The sequence below is a fragment of the Sus scrofa genome, chromosome 15 (assembly GCF_054392235.1).
Source record: "Sus scrofa isolate SSC_HxYL_T2T_F1_AM1 chromosome 15, Sscrofa_HxYL_maternal_Yorkshire_Landrace_v2.0, whole genome shotgun sequence".
Classification (NCBI taxonomy): Eukaryota; Metazoa; Chordata; class Mammalia; order Artiodactyla; family Suidae; genus Sus; species Sus scrofa.
In genome coordinates, this window is record NC_139397.1 from 150199006 (window position 1) to 150217136 (window position 18131).

The window sequence follows — 18131 nt, forward strand, 5'->3', positions numbered from 1 at the left end:
AGATTTCTCACTTTTGACTTGGATGGATGGCTCTCTGTGGCCGGGCTGTCCTGTGTGTTGTCGGGTATTTTTCAGCATCTCGGGCTTCTGCCCGCTTGACGCCTGTAGCACCTCCACCCGCTCAGTCTGATAACCTCGAATATCTCCAGAGTTTCCAGATGTCTCTGCGCACGGGTTCCCGGGGGGGAGCCAGCGCATTAGTGGAGATATGGAGCCACGTAGGGGCGGACCCACCGGTGTTGAAAGACACCCCCCAAAAAGAAGGCTGTAAAAGATGACGGTGAGGTTGGCCCCGATGGGCCCCTAGAGGAGGGTGGCTGTCATCACTTCCGAGTAGCTGCTTCTCCAGTGTGGCACTTCGCCATGGCTTCAAGTGAGTCCGGCATTTCTCCCTGAATTACGCATATTCCAGGATGCTCAGAAACCTGGGCCATGAGACTTCTGTGTCCCCATCAATTACTTTGGAGAAAGTTTCCTGCGGCTGGAAGGAGGGGAGATGCTTAGAAACAGGCACGTGCCATTTTCATTTCCAGAGTGGTGGATTCTGAGCCACAAGCCAGGGAGTTAACAGCCCTGTCCAGGTAGGGTTCTGAATTCGATTGGTACCCACGTGCTTGGTGTACACGTTAAAAAAGAAGCAGTGATTTCATTGAAAAGGGATAGTTCCTTAAGGAGAAAAAGTATTAAATGGATTTCCCTTTTTTGTTTTTCAATCGTCAAACATATAGTAAGAGGGGCACCCATCCAGCTTTCAGGGAAGTGCTTGACAAGCTGGTTCTGGTTTCTTTGTGGGCAAGTTCGCAGGTGTCTGAGCTGGATGCAGACAATATGAGGTATCTCAAAAGCTTCCAGGTGTGGACTGGTGAGTGAAGCTTCCAGACTCTTTCTTGACCTTACCCTGTTTAATATCTTTTCCATCGATTTGGGTGAGTATACAGAGTTGTTTGCTCAGCATTGCCAAGAAGAGCTATGACAATTGTGAAGAATAATGAAGTGTGGGGACTTGCCTTACCACAGGAGGTGCCAAGCTGACTAGATAGCCATGGTGTTCCAGACCACGTGCTGGTAGAACACAAAGAGATGAAAAGATTACTGGAGAAGAATAGAGAACCCAGAAATAGAGCCACCGCACATATACGGAAGCCCGCTGGGTGCCCATGTAGCTTACGTGCATACTCTGAGCATCTTAAAAAGGGATGGCGGTACCCACCTTCAAGAACCGCTGGGTGATGGAAGGGACCTGGGTGTTGATGTTACGATGCTGCATCCGCTTTGTACCGAGCATCGGGCCGCTCCGTGGGGGGTGGAGGCTGAGGCACCTTTAGCTGCCCTGAGAAACTGACGGGCCCGTTGCGCCCAGATGACAGACAGGCTGCCAACGGCACGGAGCCCCACCTCGAGGATCAGCAGGCGTTCAGAGGTGAGAGATGGTAGCCTGGGAGAGAGCATTCCGGCAATAGGGTGACGTCAGGGTTAAGACACGTCGTCAGGAATGAACGTGGTGCTTTGAAGTGTGGGGACACCTCGCGGACACAGCGAAATAGTCAAACGCCAGCCCTGCTGCAGCAGAGGGCAGCTGTCTTTGCGCGTGCCCCCCATCGGCCTCCATGATTAGAGCGTGGGGCCGTGCGTGGGACAGTGTTTTCCCCATGGCCTGTCACCTTGCCGGGCCCAGGGGCAGGTTCTTAACACTTAAGAGTCAGAGAGGAAGAAGACTTTAGAAACCCGGGCAGAAGATATTTGACACGTACGCAGGTACTTACGGAAAGGTTTGGGCATCGGCCAACATGTGAAAGGGAGGCTTTAGGATCAGCAAAGGATCTTGGGGTCTCTGGACCCCCTCATGACATCAGGCCACTTCTGAACCCTCTGAAACGGTGTGTGAGTGTTGTGTAGACCCGCCTTTTCGTCTTTTCTGGAGTGTCTCTAGCTTTCGTCTCTTACTCCGTGGGCTCTGGTAGTTTTAAAATAGGTGTGAGAATCGCTGCTTTTGGAGGATTCACATTGTGAAAGAGCGGGACCCCTGAAAAGGTGCGAAGCCGGCAGAAGAGAGCCCTTCTCCGGTTAGCTGTGCCGTCCCGGCCCGGGGTTAAGGCCCCGGACCAAGGGTGAGTGTGGCTTCTCTGGAGAGCGGGTGGCACATTGGACTGCGAGCTCAGATGATGAAGATTCAGCCTCGAATCCCGGCCTCCCCGAGGCGGGTTCTCCCGAGGGGGCCGTCGTGGCTGATCCTTGCACCCTCCCAGGAGGGGCCCCAGGGGCCCTTGTTGCCTCTACACGGGCCGGGAGCACCGACAGGCCAACCTTCCCACCGTGCAGACCCAGGCACCGGATCCTGGTCTTAGGCCATCGGGAAGCTGCATCACGAGGTGCTCTCGGAACCACACACGTGCCGAAGAGAGCGTGTGCCCATCTGTGTTTCTCAGGAAGCAGACGGTGCGTTATTTTAAATTCAGTGTCATCTCGTGTCTTTACTCTGCCCCCAGGCACTGGCTCCCGGGTCATCCGAGCGAGACCCACCCTGTCTGCCCCCCTTAAAATGGCACCCCCCCCAACGTCCACCCTCCTTCTCCCTCCCCAGCTCCTACCAGCCTGTCAGAAACCCTGGGTTGTGGCCCCACTGCTGTGTCCGTGCCACTCAGACAGGAACCTTTATGTTTTTCTCAGGGGTGGGTCTCCGACGTCTAGAAAAGCGGCTGGTCCACAGAAGTCCCCAAAAAAAGATTCATTGAACAAATGAAATACCGTGCGTAGAACGTTCTGTCTCTTGAGTCACAGGGATGCTAAGTCATGAAATTCAGAATTGACTTCGGAGATGTTTGGATGGTGTTTCTCCATCACTTTCTCCATGTGCTTTTTCATTCGGTTGAAATACGTGTTCATTTCAGGTCTCTGAACAGGATTTTGTTCTTCTCTCGGCTGAAGGTAAAAGATGGATAGAATAAATGGAAATTTTCACTTGCGGTGAATTATCGCATTTGTGCGCTGGTTTTAAAATGTTGTGAGTAGCTTCTGTGAATCAAAAATTGGCAGGTCTTGGAGTTCCCGTTGTGGCTCAGTGGGTTAAGGGCCTGAGGCTCATATCCATGAGAATGCGGGTTCAATTCCTGGCCTCACTCAGTGGGTCAAGTGAGGCCGGCAGCTGCAGCTCTGATTCTTCACCTAGCCTGGGAGCTTCCATAGGCTGCAGGTGCAGCCCTAAAAAGAACAACAACCACAAAAAATGGGCATGTCTGCTCTAAGGACTTCCAGACGCTATGGCTGGACATTGGTGGGGGCGGGAGTGAGGGCCGCTTCTCACTCGTAATAAACTGACAGGCCTCGTGTGTCGTGTTGGGCATAGAAGAAAAAGAATGAGGAATAGCTTTGTCCTCTGTGCCCACGCTGAATCAGCCCCATCTGAGATGACACTTTCATATGTATTCCTTAGTGTCTTTATTTCCTTCCTCATATATCAAGGTAATTTTGGAAAGAGAAAAATAAGCAGAAGGCATGCACTTCTGACTTGCCTTTGCCAGAACCCCAGCCCCGCGAAAGAGGGAGCCTCAGATTCTCCGCAGCAGAAAGCACTGAGCGCCTGCTTCGTTACGGCAGGGGGCGCCTTAGAGCAGGGGGCGCCCTGGGCCTCCAGACGCCGTGTGAATCGTGGAACTGGATGCTGGAGGACCGCGGCTGTAGCGCTTTGGCCAGGTCTGCTTTGCGAGTGTTAACCTTTGCCTTCTCTTGCCTTTTCCGGTCCGGCGGCAGACACGGGGCTGGGCGACTCCGTGTGCTCCAGCCCCAGCATCTCCAGCACCACCAGCCCCAAGCTCGACCCGCCCCCCTCCCCCCACGCCAACAGAAAGAAGCATCGCAGGAAGAAAAGCACCAGCAACTTCAAAGCCGACGGCCTCTCCGGCACTGCTGACGGTAAGGCTTCCGGGGATTTCTGGGGCAGCGTCTGGGTTGCTGCAAATTAATTTGTATTCTTCTGATGTGTGAAACCCTATACCCTCCGAGCCGCAGCGGCACCGGCGCTCAGGGCACTAGGTGTGCTTTCTGTTTACAGGGTGGTGCTGGGGGGCCCTCTCCTCACTCATGGATTCCAAAGAAAGGCCAATCAGCTGCCTTACCTTCCGGCAGGTGTCACGCTGGGGTCCCCTTCAGACATCTGGTCAACTTGTTTGGTCTTGGCCAACCTTGCAAACCTGGGTCAAGGCGTCCGCTCCACTAGAGCTGGGCGCTGCTGTATTCCTCCTCGTGTGGGAATCTTCCCTGATACCAGCCAGTCTCATTCTGAGAAGAGAGCCGCTCTGAGCCTGGCTTTCAGCGGCGTGTGTTGATAAACGCCTCTTCCATCAGCATCCATCACGCCTTTTGTTTTGCGAGCTCCATCTGTGTTCCCGTTGACACAGTCCGTCTTGATTCTTTTGGTTTGTGGAGTCCTGAGTTTTTATTCTCCGTGATGGCCTGATGCGATCTTTGAGAAGTGGCTCCTTCTGAGGGGCGTATGTGTTTTTTTATGCCACGGATGCACGTGGGAATACACCAGCCCAAGCACACACTCGCAGTGTAGGAGGTGAGATGAATCGTTATAATAAACACGTTAAATACTTCAAAGGGAAATTAACATGTCACAGCATTGTGCCATGTGAATAATTACTTGTGAGACCAGTCATAGTAAAAGAATCTGGTTTCCACCGTGATCCTGTGTAAATTCGAGACCTGCCTTCATAACTTAAACCCTTTTTCCTTATTTCTGCCGCACGTTTTCTGAATACTTGTTTGACTATTCAAAACTGCAATTTTTAGAGTTCCCGTTGTGGCTCAGCGTGTTAAGAACCCAAACAGCATACTTGAGGACTCAGGTTCGATCCCTGGCCTCGCTCAGTGGGTTAAGGATCCGGTGTTGCCGTGAGCTGTGGTGTAGGTCGCAGACGTGGCTCGGATCCCATGTTGCTGTGGCTGTGGTGCAGGCCAGCAGCTATAGCTTCAGTTTGACTCCTAGCCTGGGAACCTCCATATGCTGCAGGTGAGGCCCTAAAAAGACAAAAAAAAAAAAAAAAAGAAGCCTGTTCCCCGTTAACATCCAAAGACAGGCCTCCAAACCCACTCTGTATCCGTCAGCAAGGAAGGAACAGAGCTTCTGGGACGTGCGCGGGGTGACTTGCTGTAATTCTGTGTGTGGGTCGGTGGCATTTTTGTTTATAATGAGGAGGCTGAGGTTCAGTGTCAAGGAGCTTGCGGGCCTCTCACTGTGCCGGGAAGGGTCTGAAAGCCCTTCCTCACCACCGCCCTGACCATCTGGCCTCCCATCGCTTCCTGCTAACACGTCTGGCCGATAAAAACCGATTTTTCTCCGTTATGATGAATGAGGAGGGTTCTGTTCTATCAGCAGTGGTGACAAGTGAGGATTATGGGTCAGAGCGCCCACCAAGACACCACTGACCTTCCCACTGCGAAAGAAGTGGGCCCCAGATGCTGCGCTGTGGGGGTGCTTTCCAGCCACTGCAGCAAAAGCATCCGCCACGCGCACGTGGCCACACCCCACCCACAAGGGGCCTGGGGCCGCGTCAGGAGGATATGTGGCCTCTCCCCGCGGTGGGGGCCCTGAGCCCCCACGCCCCGGGAGGAAGGGTATCTGCTTGAGGGAAAGGCTTCGTTTTACCTTCGTCACGTGCTCCCAACCACGACTGTCACGTCCACCTGTAACTGCATTACCTGCGTGTTACCCGTTTTAAGTACCCCGCCCACCTGTCGCCGGAGTGAGAACCACGGGGAGGAGGGACAGCCTGGGAGTAAACTAGTGAGGTCGCGTGGTCAGTCGGGCTGCTGGTTCCAGTCGCGTGCCCCCGCCATCCAGGCAGTTTGCAGGAAGCCTGAGAAATGATGAGAAGTGCCTTGGGTGCCTTGCGAGGCTTCCGTCTTCTTCCTGAGTCACTGGGGTCTCCTGGGGGCCCCGGGCAATAGCCTGTGACGGGGCTGAGTCAGGTCCTCGACCCAGAACGACCACGGACCCGTTCATGAAAAGGCCTTCCTGCTGAGACAGTGACGCAGACAGAAAGATGACTTCCGGGCAGCCTAGAAGCACCCGGATTAGACATCACAACAGCATCTGGGGCGTGGGTGAGGAATGCTGGTGGGTGTGTGCTCAGGAGTTCAGAGCTGATGGTTTGAAAGGATCCTGTCCCTCGCTTTGTAGTTAAAAGAGTGTTGTCTTTGCAACACGGTGGCCGTGACATCTTTCCAAGAGACAATAAGACAGGTTTTCTCTAAAAAGAAACTGTATCATTTTTCCCCCTAGGAAAAGTTACCTCCCAAACTAAATGAGTCATTTTTGTGAGACAGGCTGTGTTTGATCGTATCCACAGCATATACTCTTTTTTTTTTTTTTCTTCACATTTTTAACATCTCTGAAGTCAGAACACATCGTTCCGTTGAGGTCATTTTAGATTCAGTGACATACAGTATTTTTCATACCCTTAGCAACTATTAAAGCGTATTGTGGAGCCCATCAAAACGAAGCGTTCTGTTCTTGAGATTAAAGGCAGTTGTATGTTTTCAGAAGATGGTTTAATTTGAATTATAAAAAATATTTCCACGTCTCTTTCCTGCAAGGCACTGTGACTTGTTATTAGCCGTATATTCTCTTTTGCTTGACCTTGTGCTGGAAAGTTGCACTGGCAGATATAAAAAGTTCTCTAAATGATGTTGCAAAGTAGGTGAATCGTGTGGTTTTTGACACACTCCAGATGACTAGACTCAAATTTCTTTACAGTGTAAGAAAAATAAAATTCCACCAAAAGTTAGCGAATTCAGTCAGGGTCCTAGGAGAACATGGAGCCCTCACCGGGGTCACTGATGGGAGGGACTGGGTGTGGGAGGAGCTACGGGGATGGTGCGGGCCCCGGGGGTAACGGGAAAGGAGGAGCCAGTTGTGAGGGCCCAGAGAAGCAGGTGTCTGGGGAAGGCCTCCATCAGGAGCCTTGTCCCCTTTGACAGAGGGACGCATGCCAACCCAGTGACCCAGAGGATGCGGGAGCCCCGGGCAAGTGCCTAACCTCACTCTCCTCCCTGCCTCTGGTCTCCTGCCACCTCCTTGATCAAACCCAACCTGAAGCCAAAGGACATGAATAGCTACTGATACTGCCGCTCAGGCCTGCCTCCCCGGGCGATGGAGGGCAGGCGGCGGTGAGCCAGCAGAAGCTGTGTGCTGCTCACACCTTTCATGGTGCTTCTCACAAGCCCCTGGGCATGTCTGTCCACTGACCTTTCATCAGGGCAGTAAACCAGAAGCCTCTGTCCACCTGCTCGGCCCCCAGGGGCTGGCCAGAGCCCACCGAGGGAGGGGTTGGATCTCCCTGTGTACGTTTCTGTGCTGTCCCCTCGCTAAGTTCAAAAAAGAGCCCCCCACAGTCTTCCCAGGCTCTGAGCCGAGTACAGAGATTCTGGCGCCAGATGTTTCTTACCTTTGTGGCATCTTTGTTCAGAAAGTCAAGGCCAGAAGTAGATAATCATGATGTTTGTGCTGCTTCCAAGGTCAGAAACTCTGTCCACAGCGGGGGGGGACCCTTGGTGCCCCTGATGGAAATAAGGTTTTTCCTTCCAGGAGATTCTTGGAGGCTTAGATCTATTCTGTCCATAATACACTCTCTCGAACTGTGTGAGAGTTTCAAATTCTGTGGCCCTTTTTGAAGTAATACCCAGCTTTTTGATATCTTGATCCAGGAAAACTAGATTGCCCATTAGGAATGTCAGAACTAGGGCGCTTCACCGTTGAGTTAGAGAGAGAGCGTCTCAGAAACCAGCATCCTCCAGCCTTATCATTAACGATGAGAAGATGGTAATAAGCTTTAAAAAAAAAACAAAAAAAAACTTCCGTATAAAAACAAAACAACTGTATACCAAAAAAACAAACAAAAAAAAACAAACAAATAACTTCTGCATACTGCTTGGACTCATATTTCATAGAGGATATAAAATATCCTTGGTATTCTTGATTTTAAATTGGGTTTGGGCAGTTCCTGTTGTGTCTCAACACTAATGACCTGACTAGTATCCATGAGGATGTGGGTTTGCTCCCTGGCCTCGCTCAGTGGATTAAGGATCCCGTGTGGCTGTGGCTGTGGTGTAGGCCTGCAGCTGCAGCTCTGATTCAACCCCTAGCCTGGGAACTTCCAAATGCGATGAGCGCAGCCCTAAAAAGACCTAAATAAATAAATAAATAGGGTTCAATTTGCTCAGAATTATGAATTATATTGAAGAAAAGGGCTAGGCTCGGATCTGGGCACTGGACTCTACAAAAGCAGATTCAGACGTGGTACCAAGGCTGGCGACCCAGCCCATGGGGCATGGGGCCATCCTGTCTGGGTTCAGAGATGGAAAGACCGTTCTGACTGGTCCCGAGTGGGCCTGATGGGGTTCATTGAGACCAACGGGTAGAAGCTTCAAGGAGGTGGATTTGGGGTTCAGATACTAAAAGGAAAACTTTGTAAGAGCCAGGGCCACCCTGAGAGGCGGGGTCCCTGGTCCCCTGCAGCAAGTCCCGCACTGGTTGGGCCATTGTAGTGGAATCCAGCTTCTGGAAGGATGATAGCCCCAGAGGCCCTGGATTTGTGACCGGAGCCAAATTGAAGAGGATGGGCCTGGCAAGCTCCTGGGCGGCGGGGCTTTTGCAGGTCTTCGGCCACCTGCCATCTTTTGGCCTTGCCTTTGAGTCACCATTCCTTCTGGCGTCCTCCCCTCCAGGCTCCAGGGGTGAGCTTATCATGGCTGAAACATACCAGTGGTCTCTGGTGGTTCTCCTTAGTTTGCTAACATTCATGCAAGTTTGCATCGAGTGTTAATTTTCCCGTTTCCCCAGGGAAAAGGCGGAAGTAGAGAGGTTAAGTGGCTTTCTTGTCCAGGGTCAAGTTGCTGGTAGGTGACAGAGCTGTCTCTTGATTCTCTGCCTCAAACTCTTTCCACCAGGCGAAAAGCAAGTCTTTGAGGTGCGTAGAGCGGCTTTTGAACCCAGGAGTGGGGCAGCCTTCCTTGATATTTCTCAGATTCCATGTAAAGACGCTGGCTTTTACAGGGATCATCACGCCTAGAAGTTGTGTAGCAAAGACCTTTCTCTAAAAAGGCAGGGCCGGTCTGGATTTACCCAATCTTATGATGCAGAAAGCCTATTGGTGGTGGCGGTGGTTTTGCCCTGTTGGGTTCATGGTACGTGGTTCCAACGGTCTCAGAAGGGAGGTGAGTTTCTCCTTCTCACCTCCAACCCGTGGTCATTCATCCTGGGTCTTTAGAGAACCATTGTATGGTCGATCCTGGATGGATAGTGAAATATTATCCTGTAGGGGAAAAGGCACAGCGGCTCTGTCTCCATTTCAGTGGGGAAAAAACGGCTTATCCATCACAGCTGCGCCCACGGAGCAGTCAGGTGAAGCCCCTCCGGCATGTTTACCAGTTTCCTTACCTCCGAGGCGCAGAGGTCAGACAGGCTTAGTTTTCCTTCATTCTTTCCAGGAGAAGCTGACATTGCGAATCATCTTATTCTTTCATCAACTCTCCAGCCCCAGGCACAGGGGAAGCACGGAGTGTTTGGCTCCGTGAGAGAGGAAAAATAAAACTCACTCCTTTCTCACCCCAAGGCATTCAGAGCCTTAAGATGGAGAGAAGACAAATAGCAGAGGCTGTACCTAGGATTTCAGGCAAAATATTTGAGAGAGGCATGGGTGGTCCAGAAGAGAGACCACACAGCTTTGAGAGCTAAAAGTCAGGTTCTGCTGTATAGCCCAGGGAACTATATCCAGTCGCTTGTGATGGATCATGATGGAGGATAATGTGAGAAAAAGAATGTATATACGTGTGTGTGTGTGTGTGTGTGTATAACTGGGTCACTTTACAGCAGAAATTGGCAGAACATTGTAAATCAACTATAATTAAAAATTTTTTAAAATAAAAGGGGAAGCTGATACGTTGTAGAACTTAGTTTTAGATTCTGCAAATTTAATACATAACGGTTATCTGTTCAATAAAGCAGTGCCAAAAGGTATCATTCTTTCATTAAATGCCATCTATTTATAGCTTGAAACACGTTGAATTGTTCACAATATAGAGGGTTGGGTTTTTGTGGGTTTTTTTTACTTAGATACTAAGAAAACAGATGTTACTCTCATTGGGCGGTTACCTTTTGGCTTAGGAAAATTTATCAATTAGTTGGTATCACGGAAGACTCTTTGGAGAGGAAAGGAAGACTCAGGCAGGAGCGTTGTGCCGCATTTTTCCTGCCGCCTCATTTTTACCAGAAAGCCGTCCAAGGGTGCATGGCGCTCGGGTTCACCTGTGACCGCTGGGTGAAGTGGCATGTCTGGCAGTTGGGGGCATCACTGGGTAATTTGGGGGTTTGGGTAGTTGGGTGATTTTACAGGTGTCTTATCACCATGATGCTCTCATCTTGCCTCTCTCCTTGGGCACAGTTAACAGGCGGGTTGCTCCACATTAGGGGCAGTGGTGCCCACGTGACTGGCCAGGGAGCTGCCATCCTGGTTGGCTTCCTGTCCACAGGGGCTTTCTCGTGGGATGTAGTGTTTAGAGGTGGCTGGAGGGACGGGAGGGAGGATCGTGAAAGCGCTCGGGTCTTGCTGCCGTGCGTCACGCTTGCATTTCCTACTTTGCAGACATTCTAGCAGCACTCATCTGTCTGCTTGTTTTAATTTTGGGAGCTGCCTTCTGCAAAAGGAAAGAAAAGAAGCCTCTGTAATCCACTCCATAAAAGTTCCATAACCAACAGTAAGGACTTCAGTGAACCTCCTTGTCGTTAAACTAGTTGGTTAGTGCATCGGAATGAACCACCGAGCTGAGTAGGTAACTGGAGCGAATGCCAAAAAATCAAGCCCTGGGACCTCCTCCTGGGAGGTGTTCCTAGAATGCAGGGACCCGGATTCTGGGGAGGGAGCAGGTTTCTTCCCCCTGAGCGGGTCGGGTCGGGATGGGAGAGAGCTGTGTACTCTCTTGGACTTGCCTCCCCGCCACAAACCAGATCATTTTTCCAGAGAGAGTTCTCCGGTGGCGACTCCAGCTCCCACAAGAATGAACTTGCCGCAATTGAGTAGATCTGGGTTTACTGTAGACATTGACATCATAGATGGGGCACAGTTGACTCGAAAGCCGTCCTGCAGGGCACAGTCCTTCCGACACAAACACGCGCGCGCGGGCAGCGCTCACTGATCCTTTGTGGAGGCCGGCAGGTCGGAGATAAACAAAGATGACTTGATCACAGCAGGAGAAGCCGGAACTGAGGGTTCCCATCATCACGAGCTGACAACAAGAGAAGGATTTTTTTTTTCTTTTTGGTCTTTTTTTTTTTTTTTTTTAAAGTCCACGCAAACTAAAGAGTTAGATTCAGTTCCGTGAAAGTTCATCAGTCACCCACCGAGGGCCAAGAGCTGGGCCTGGGACCAGCTGTCAAAGTGATGAGGTGGCCCTGCCTTCAGGAGGCCCACTGTCCCGCCGAGAAAGCAGATCCCTAACCCTGCTGTGGTGGGGGTTCCCGTGGTGGCTCAGCAGTAACGAACCCGACTAGTCTCCATGAGGATGCAGGTTCAATCCCTGGCCTCAATCAGCGGGTCAAGGATCCGGCGTGGCTGTGAGCTATGGTGTAGGTCGCAGATGTGGCTGGGATCTGGCGTGGCTGTGGCTGTGGCGTAGGCCGGCAGCTGCAGCTCCACTTCGACACCTAGCCTGGGAACCTCCATGTCCTGTGGGTAGGTCTCCATGACCTATATATAAATAAATAGGTAAACAAGCCGCAGCCACCTGAGCGGCCTGTGCAGGGAGCCCACGGGGCCCTGGCCGAGTCCTGGGGGTTCCACAGAGGAGGGGGAACCACTCACACCCCCTTTCTGCAGAGAATGAAATGTCTGCTATTCTGCAAAAGGGAGAAGATAGGAAAGTGAACAGGTGATCCATCTGAGCATCAGCAGGTGACTTGGCGCTGGGGACACCCCTGGTGCAACAGGACATTCTCAGTCTCCTGCAGAGCAGAAGAGGGGCTCGCCCTTGAACAAGTCAGACTGTTGTCCCGCTTCTGCTCCGGGCCGCCCGACCTGCAGCAGCCCCGGTGCCTTTTACGGGCCCTCAGCGTAGAGGTGCTTTTCCTGCAGGAGCCACCCTCGGCCTCCAGTGTCCGGCAGCAGGACCCAGGAAGGGCGTTTGCCTCCGGGCACCCTGGGCTTGGAATGCTGCCTCAGTGGGGAGACCCCGAGTCCACTGACCTTCAGGAGATTCCCAGATAATTTCTCCGAGTCATTTTCGTGACATCCTCGCAAGGGCGGAGCTGTCGGCGTCTTTGCCGGTGCCGTTCAGGACGTGTGCGCGTCACGATTCTCATGGCTTGTGTCGTTTTTATGTTCTGACCTTGCTGACTGCGTTTTATCGCAGAAGATACAGGGATGCAAATGGAAACTGTAATGCCCAGTAGAGAGATGCGGTGACACATCTGAATTTCCTGAGTCTCAGCCTCACCCAGCCCCCCACCCCCCCATCACTCACACCCTCTGCGTTCGACCCAAAGTCCAGGGGGCTTCGGGAGAGAAAGTCCCTGGGGAGGTTTGTATGGAGATGTTCCAGCTGCGTCTCCCCCACCCTGCAAGCCCCAGTCCTGGCCATAAAGAAATGAGGCAGGAGTTCCCATCGTGGCCCAGTGGTTAACGAATCCGACTAGAAACCATGAGGTTGTGGGTTCGATCCCTGCCCTTTTAGTGGGTTAAGGATCTGACGTTGCTGTGAGCTGTGGTGTAGGTTGCAGATGCGGCTCGGATCCCGCGTTGCTGTGGCTCTGGCGTAGGCCGGTGGCTACAGCTCCGATTCAACCCCTAGCCTGGGAACTTCCATATGCCGCGGGAGCGGCCCTAGAAAAGGTAAAAGGACCAAAAAAAAAAAGAAAAAAGAAACAAGGCAGTGTTTTATCCCCCAAATAGAGGAGACTTCGTTCCTCTTCCTAAAGATGTAAAACAAACAAACAAACAAGCGGCTAAATGCAAAACGCAGTCCATGTGAAAGCACCTTGGCAAATGGAAAGCGTAAGATCAAAATTCTCACTTGGTGTCCAGCCAAAACAAAACCAAGACCAAGTGGCTTACACCACAATTAACTTGTTCCATCAAAGCGCATTAATCACCACCGCAGGCCAAGAGCTGTGCCTGGTACTGCTATCAAGTAATTTCTAACAGTTCTGGAGGCTGGAAGTCCGTGATCAAGGTGCAGCATTGATTGTTGGTTCCTGGCCTGCAGCATCGGCCTCCTCGCCGTGACCTCATGGCCTTTCCTCCGTGCCCGGAGATCGCACTGGTCCTTCTCAGAAGGCCACTAACTGCATCCCGCGGGCCCCACCCTCTTGACTTCATCTAACCCTAATTATCACCCAAAGTCCTCAACTCCAGATACCATGACACTGGCGGTTAGGGCTTGAACCAGTGCACTTTGAGAGAACACAAACACTCGGCCTGTAAAACTTTGTAACTTTCTACCTGGGGGGCCTGGCCCCGGTCGCTCTGCGGAGCGTGCCTGCTCTGCTCACCGCCCCTGCCCTCCCAGGGTCCTGGCTCCCTTGTTAGATACTTGAACATCAAGGCAGGAGGCCAGGGTTCAGCGGCTGCTCTTACACACGTGATTCCTCGTATTCCATCCTTCAGACACCCGGCAGTGTGGGCAGGGAGGGCTGTTATCTGCGTTTTCACAAATGAGGACAGCGGTTCAGTGACCTCAGGTCCTTTGCCGGAGATCAGCAGGTGAGTGTGAATTGAGGTCTGCCTCGGGCCTCCAGGACCCAGAAGTCTCTTCGTGGCTTGCCTTGCCCCTGTGCCGTCTCCCTGGCCAGGGTTTTGGCAGCTTGGGCTTGAAGGAGCCTTCCGCAGCCTGTGGCTCTCAGCCCTGCGGTTCCTGGGGCTGCTCCTGCCTCTGCGCTGTCTCTCCTCATCTCGGCTCCGCAGGGCCAGGCCCCCCCACCCCCATCACCCTGAAGGCCTTGGAAGCAGTGAGTCCCATGACTCCTTTTGATCTCAGCCTCTTTCCTCAGGGGCCCTGTTGTCACGTGGCTTCTTTGCAGACACTGTTGTTTTTCTCGTGTGCGCGTGTGCTCACAGACACGCATACATTCCAGAAAGGGACAGAGATTGCTGCTTCAGTTCGTCGGCAGACAGATCACGCAGGATTAGAGAACAGGCAGGGGACGGCACTGCCCTTTTTTGAACTTGGGGGTATTTAACTGGGATGCACTGAGCCCCATTTTTAAGTCCATTCTGAGGATGGTGACCTTGGTTCTTCCGAACGAGGGGAATGAGCATTTCTAAGGACAGATGGCGGCAGGAGGGGAGCTGTTGACCAAGTTCCCCAGGCCAAGGATCGAGCCTGAGCTGCAGCAGTAAGCAGAACCACAGCAGTGACGCCAGGTCCTTGACTGGCTGAGCCACCAGGGAACTCCCGGTGGAAGTGTTAATCCGATGTGTGCCTCACCTTGTTGCCGAGTCTGACTGCCTCTTGTTTTGCTGAGATGCATTATTAATGCTTGGGAACAGGTGCGGGTGACATCAGCTCTGTGTTTACCTGCCCGTCGCTGCAAACGTGGCCTTGCCTTTCAGCTGCATCCCTGTCTCCTCTCAGACAGAGAACAGGCGCCAGGCTTTAAGCCCAGGGTGCTGTCGCCAATGAAAGAAGCCAGGACGGCGAAAACTTCAGGCATCGCCACTGACACACACACACACAACCTTAACAAGGCTTCTTTTGTACTCAGGACATAGAGAAAATTGGCCATTTGTCTGTGGGGTAATGGGCTTTGCTGCAATATGAAAATCTCTCAAATGGTTAAATTCAATGACATGATAGCAGAGTTCATGAAAGCGACTACTGCACACAGTTTAATTCTATTTAATTTTTTTTTGGAGGGGAAAGAAAGCCAAGGGAAAATGTTTTAGTTTCTCTTAAGCTGATTTCTCTCTGCTTTTTCTTAAAAGTGCCTTTCTAGTTGCCACACAGTGATGTGATCATTATCTGCCACCTCGTCGCCCTGCTGCCTCTGCATGCAGTAAAATACAAAAAAAAAAAAAAAGAGAGAGAGAGAGAGAGACCAGGGGAGCTTGTGAAGTATGACTTCCTATCCCAAGACTCATTGCCTGCGATTCGTACCGCTTGACAGTAATGGTCTTATTACAGTACTCTGGACCTTGGAGAGATTTCACGAGGAGAGTGAAAGGACGAGCCTCCGTGTAATCAAGTGGTGCTGAATATTCCACGCGTTTTTGATCACACACTGATGGGCCACAGTTCTAGCCCATCTTCTAGTCAATTATGCATGGCCCTGTGCTCCTCGCAGAGTCGGAAGCATTGATGGCTGTTGTCTGGGTTTGGCAGCCAGCCAGGGGTTTGAAGTACCGCGCACACCGTCCTCCCAGGATAAGTGCTTTTTAGTTGGAATTGATTACCTTTCTTTGGGTTTGGCTTAATAGCAAAAGTGCGTCTGGAGAGGGCCTCAGGTGAAAAAGGCCCGCAGGAGCCGTTTCGGGCGTCGGCCCTCCTCGTCCCGTCTGAGGCGTCCCTCGTTTCCATCGGATGTCCGTTTAACGATGTCTTGTTTGATCACGGTTAAGGGCTTTCGGGGCACCGGGCGCCGAGCACACGTGTTGCGCGTGGAGGACAGGTTCGGGGACGTGACCCCCGGGTTCAGGTTCCCAGATGAATCCAGGTGAGGCTCCAAGCTCCAGGAAGATGGATCGCTGGCGGCTCGTTTCCGTCTCTGCGGAAGCATGAATTAGCTAGAGGGACCGTCGTCTGTGGGGAAAGAGGTAGGGACTTCTTCGTGCCGTTGTCGGCGGCGGCGGCTGGCCGGTCTTGAGTGATGGGAGGGCTCGTGTCCACGCAGCTGGGTTTGGTGCAGACGGCAGCCCGTGCCCTTGCCCACTGTCACCTCATCGTTTCCCCAGTCGTGTACCTCCCATTACGGATCTCGAGGCCACTGATGCTTGAAAAGATGGGATTTTTTCCCTACCAGAGTGTTCGCTGGATGGTACCCATTGTGGAGCGGAGACGGCTAGGCAGACGGTGTGCAGCACAGCAGGGGAAACCATTGTAATCTAGGATTCTTCCTTCCTCCTGTTAACCGCTTCGTTCCGATTCTTGGCGTGTGGGTGGTCTCAGAACCATCAGCCAGGCTAACGTCCAAGCTCTTGCCACCGTTTTGTGTGCGAGGCGAGGAACTGGCCACGCCGAGGCAAGTGATCGGTGTGGGGTGTTTCCGAAAATCTGTCTTGAAGGGACCGAAGGCTCGGTGCTCCCCGTGGCCTCAGTTCCTGGGGTGACATAGGATGGACCCCTCTCGTTGCACACGGGGTACCTTGATGACTTGATTTGACCCTTCTTAATGGCACGCATAGCAGGACGGCTTTGTTCTTCAACTTGGTTTTTCCTTTGCCCGGGTCCTGCTTTCTGCGATTTTCCTCTTTGGTGGGCTCTGCAGAATCGAGGGTTGCTGTAGGCATGGTTACTGAACAGCCCAAGGAAACCTACCAGAATCCTAAATTTCGTGTTCTGCCCAAAGACACAGAGGGTTTGTTCTTCCTCAGCATCATGAAAATGAACTCTTTTATCAAAATTTAGATTTAGCGATGCAGCTTTAAAAGAAAAACATTGCAAAACAGAAAATCAAGGTTGACCCTCGGTGAGCAGTAATGATTGCACCCAGTTACCGAGCCCTTGCTGCGTGCCAGACACTCTGATTGTACCCTCCCCTTGTGCCCTCCCTGACGCTCAAAGGAACGGGGCTCGGGCTCAGGTCTCCCCCTTCGGCAGGGCGTGTGGGTCTTCTCAGGGGGTCTCGCCTCATTCCCAGTCTTGGCTTATCTAGGGCTTTTCCTGAGGATCAAATTCACGTAAAAGAAGAGTGTCATGAACCATCCACATGCATTTCTTAGTTTCAATAAGTTACTGTTCAAGCCATTAAATCTGTCATTGTACCCTTGGCTATGTTTCAGTAGGTGGACAAAATGTAGTTTTGTAGCAACTGGAAAGTATCCGATTCACAGTGAGCAAATGGTTCAAGTTTTAAGGTAGGAATTTTAGAAAGTTGACATACCTTTTAGGAAGATGTTGACAGCGGAGAGATTTGACCTGAGCAAGGGACCCCAGTGCTCCCATTTAAAGAGCCAATAGCTTGAAAATACTGTTTCATCACTGAATGCAGAATACCTCGTGTAATTAACATGTAATTACTCGGAAAAGGCCGATTGATTAACTGATGCAAACAATGTAAGTCAACTACTTTCTTGAATTTCCTCCCTCCCAACAAATGTTAGTTTTGTCCTCACACTGGGGGGGGAATCAGACACCTGCAGCAGGAGGTGAGGGAGAAGAGGGGACTCACCTGCCCGCAGTGACCGATGGAGGAGCAGCTTGTAGGCAGTGAATGGAACCTGTATCATCATGGCTTCTCTGCGAGCTCAGGAGACAGGTGTTTGCAAGCCCCCTCCTGTTCTACTGGACAGGAAGGCACGTAGACATGGCTTGTCTTAGAACAGCCTAGAAACACCCTCGTCACGGGCCCTCACGGAGGAGAACAGCCACCCCTGGGCCACTGTGTCCTCCAGACCAGGAGCGGCTCCATAATGTCCGTAGAGGGTCCCTGGTTTTTTTCCTTTGGACATTTGGAGGTTGAGATGTTGGCATCAATAACCTGGTCCGTTCTGTTTCTGATCACAGCAAATCGGTGTAGTTCGCCCAGGAGAGCTATGTTTTTCCAAGTTCCTTTCCTAAGGCAGGATTTGAAAGCCATTAATGTGTATAGGCCAAGTCTAGTTCCCGGTGTAACTTTTGGTTCAGTCTTTCCGATTGCTCCTGCACACGGTCAAGGTGGCGGGGTCTGCTGGTTGACACGTGACGGGGTATCGTATGGCTCAGGGGTCCGTATCGAGGGGCTCAAGGCTGCAGGTGGTCGGCCTGGAGGAAGCTGGGAGGGGAGGGCTGCCCAGCGTGACTCGGGTCTCCTGGCTGGATGGGACCCCGGGGGATGGCAGGTGGGAGCTCCATGTCACAAAAAGGACCAGGGCTCCGCTGTCGGGATGGAGGCCCCCAGGGCTGTCAGGCAGGGCTGTGCCCGGACCTTCCCCGGGGCCCGTCCT

The 18131-nt window shown here is 52.1% G+C and overlaps 1 protein-coding gene across 16 annotated transcripts in view; it reads left to right on the plus strand.

The window, feature by feature from the left end:
* The window catches only part of AGAP1 (ArfGAP with GTPase domain, ankyrin repeat and PH domain 1), a 558467-nt gene that overhangs the window by 419523 nt on the left and 120813 nt on the right, over positions 1-18131 (plus strand). For 14 of the 16 annotated variants that reach the window (XR_014829145.1, XM_021075539.2, XM_021075540.2 and 11 more), the window contains one exon: positions 3748-3909. The exons of the other annotated variants lie outside the window; for them this stretch is intronic. Coding sequence is in view for 13 of the 14 variants with exons in the window: in XM_021075539.2 (XP_020931198.1) it covers positions 3748-3909 (162 nt within the window). In the remaining variant the exon portion in view is untranslated. The remainder of the gene's footprint in view (positions 1-3747; positions 3910-18131) is intronic. 16 annotated transcript variants of the gene reach the window in all.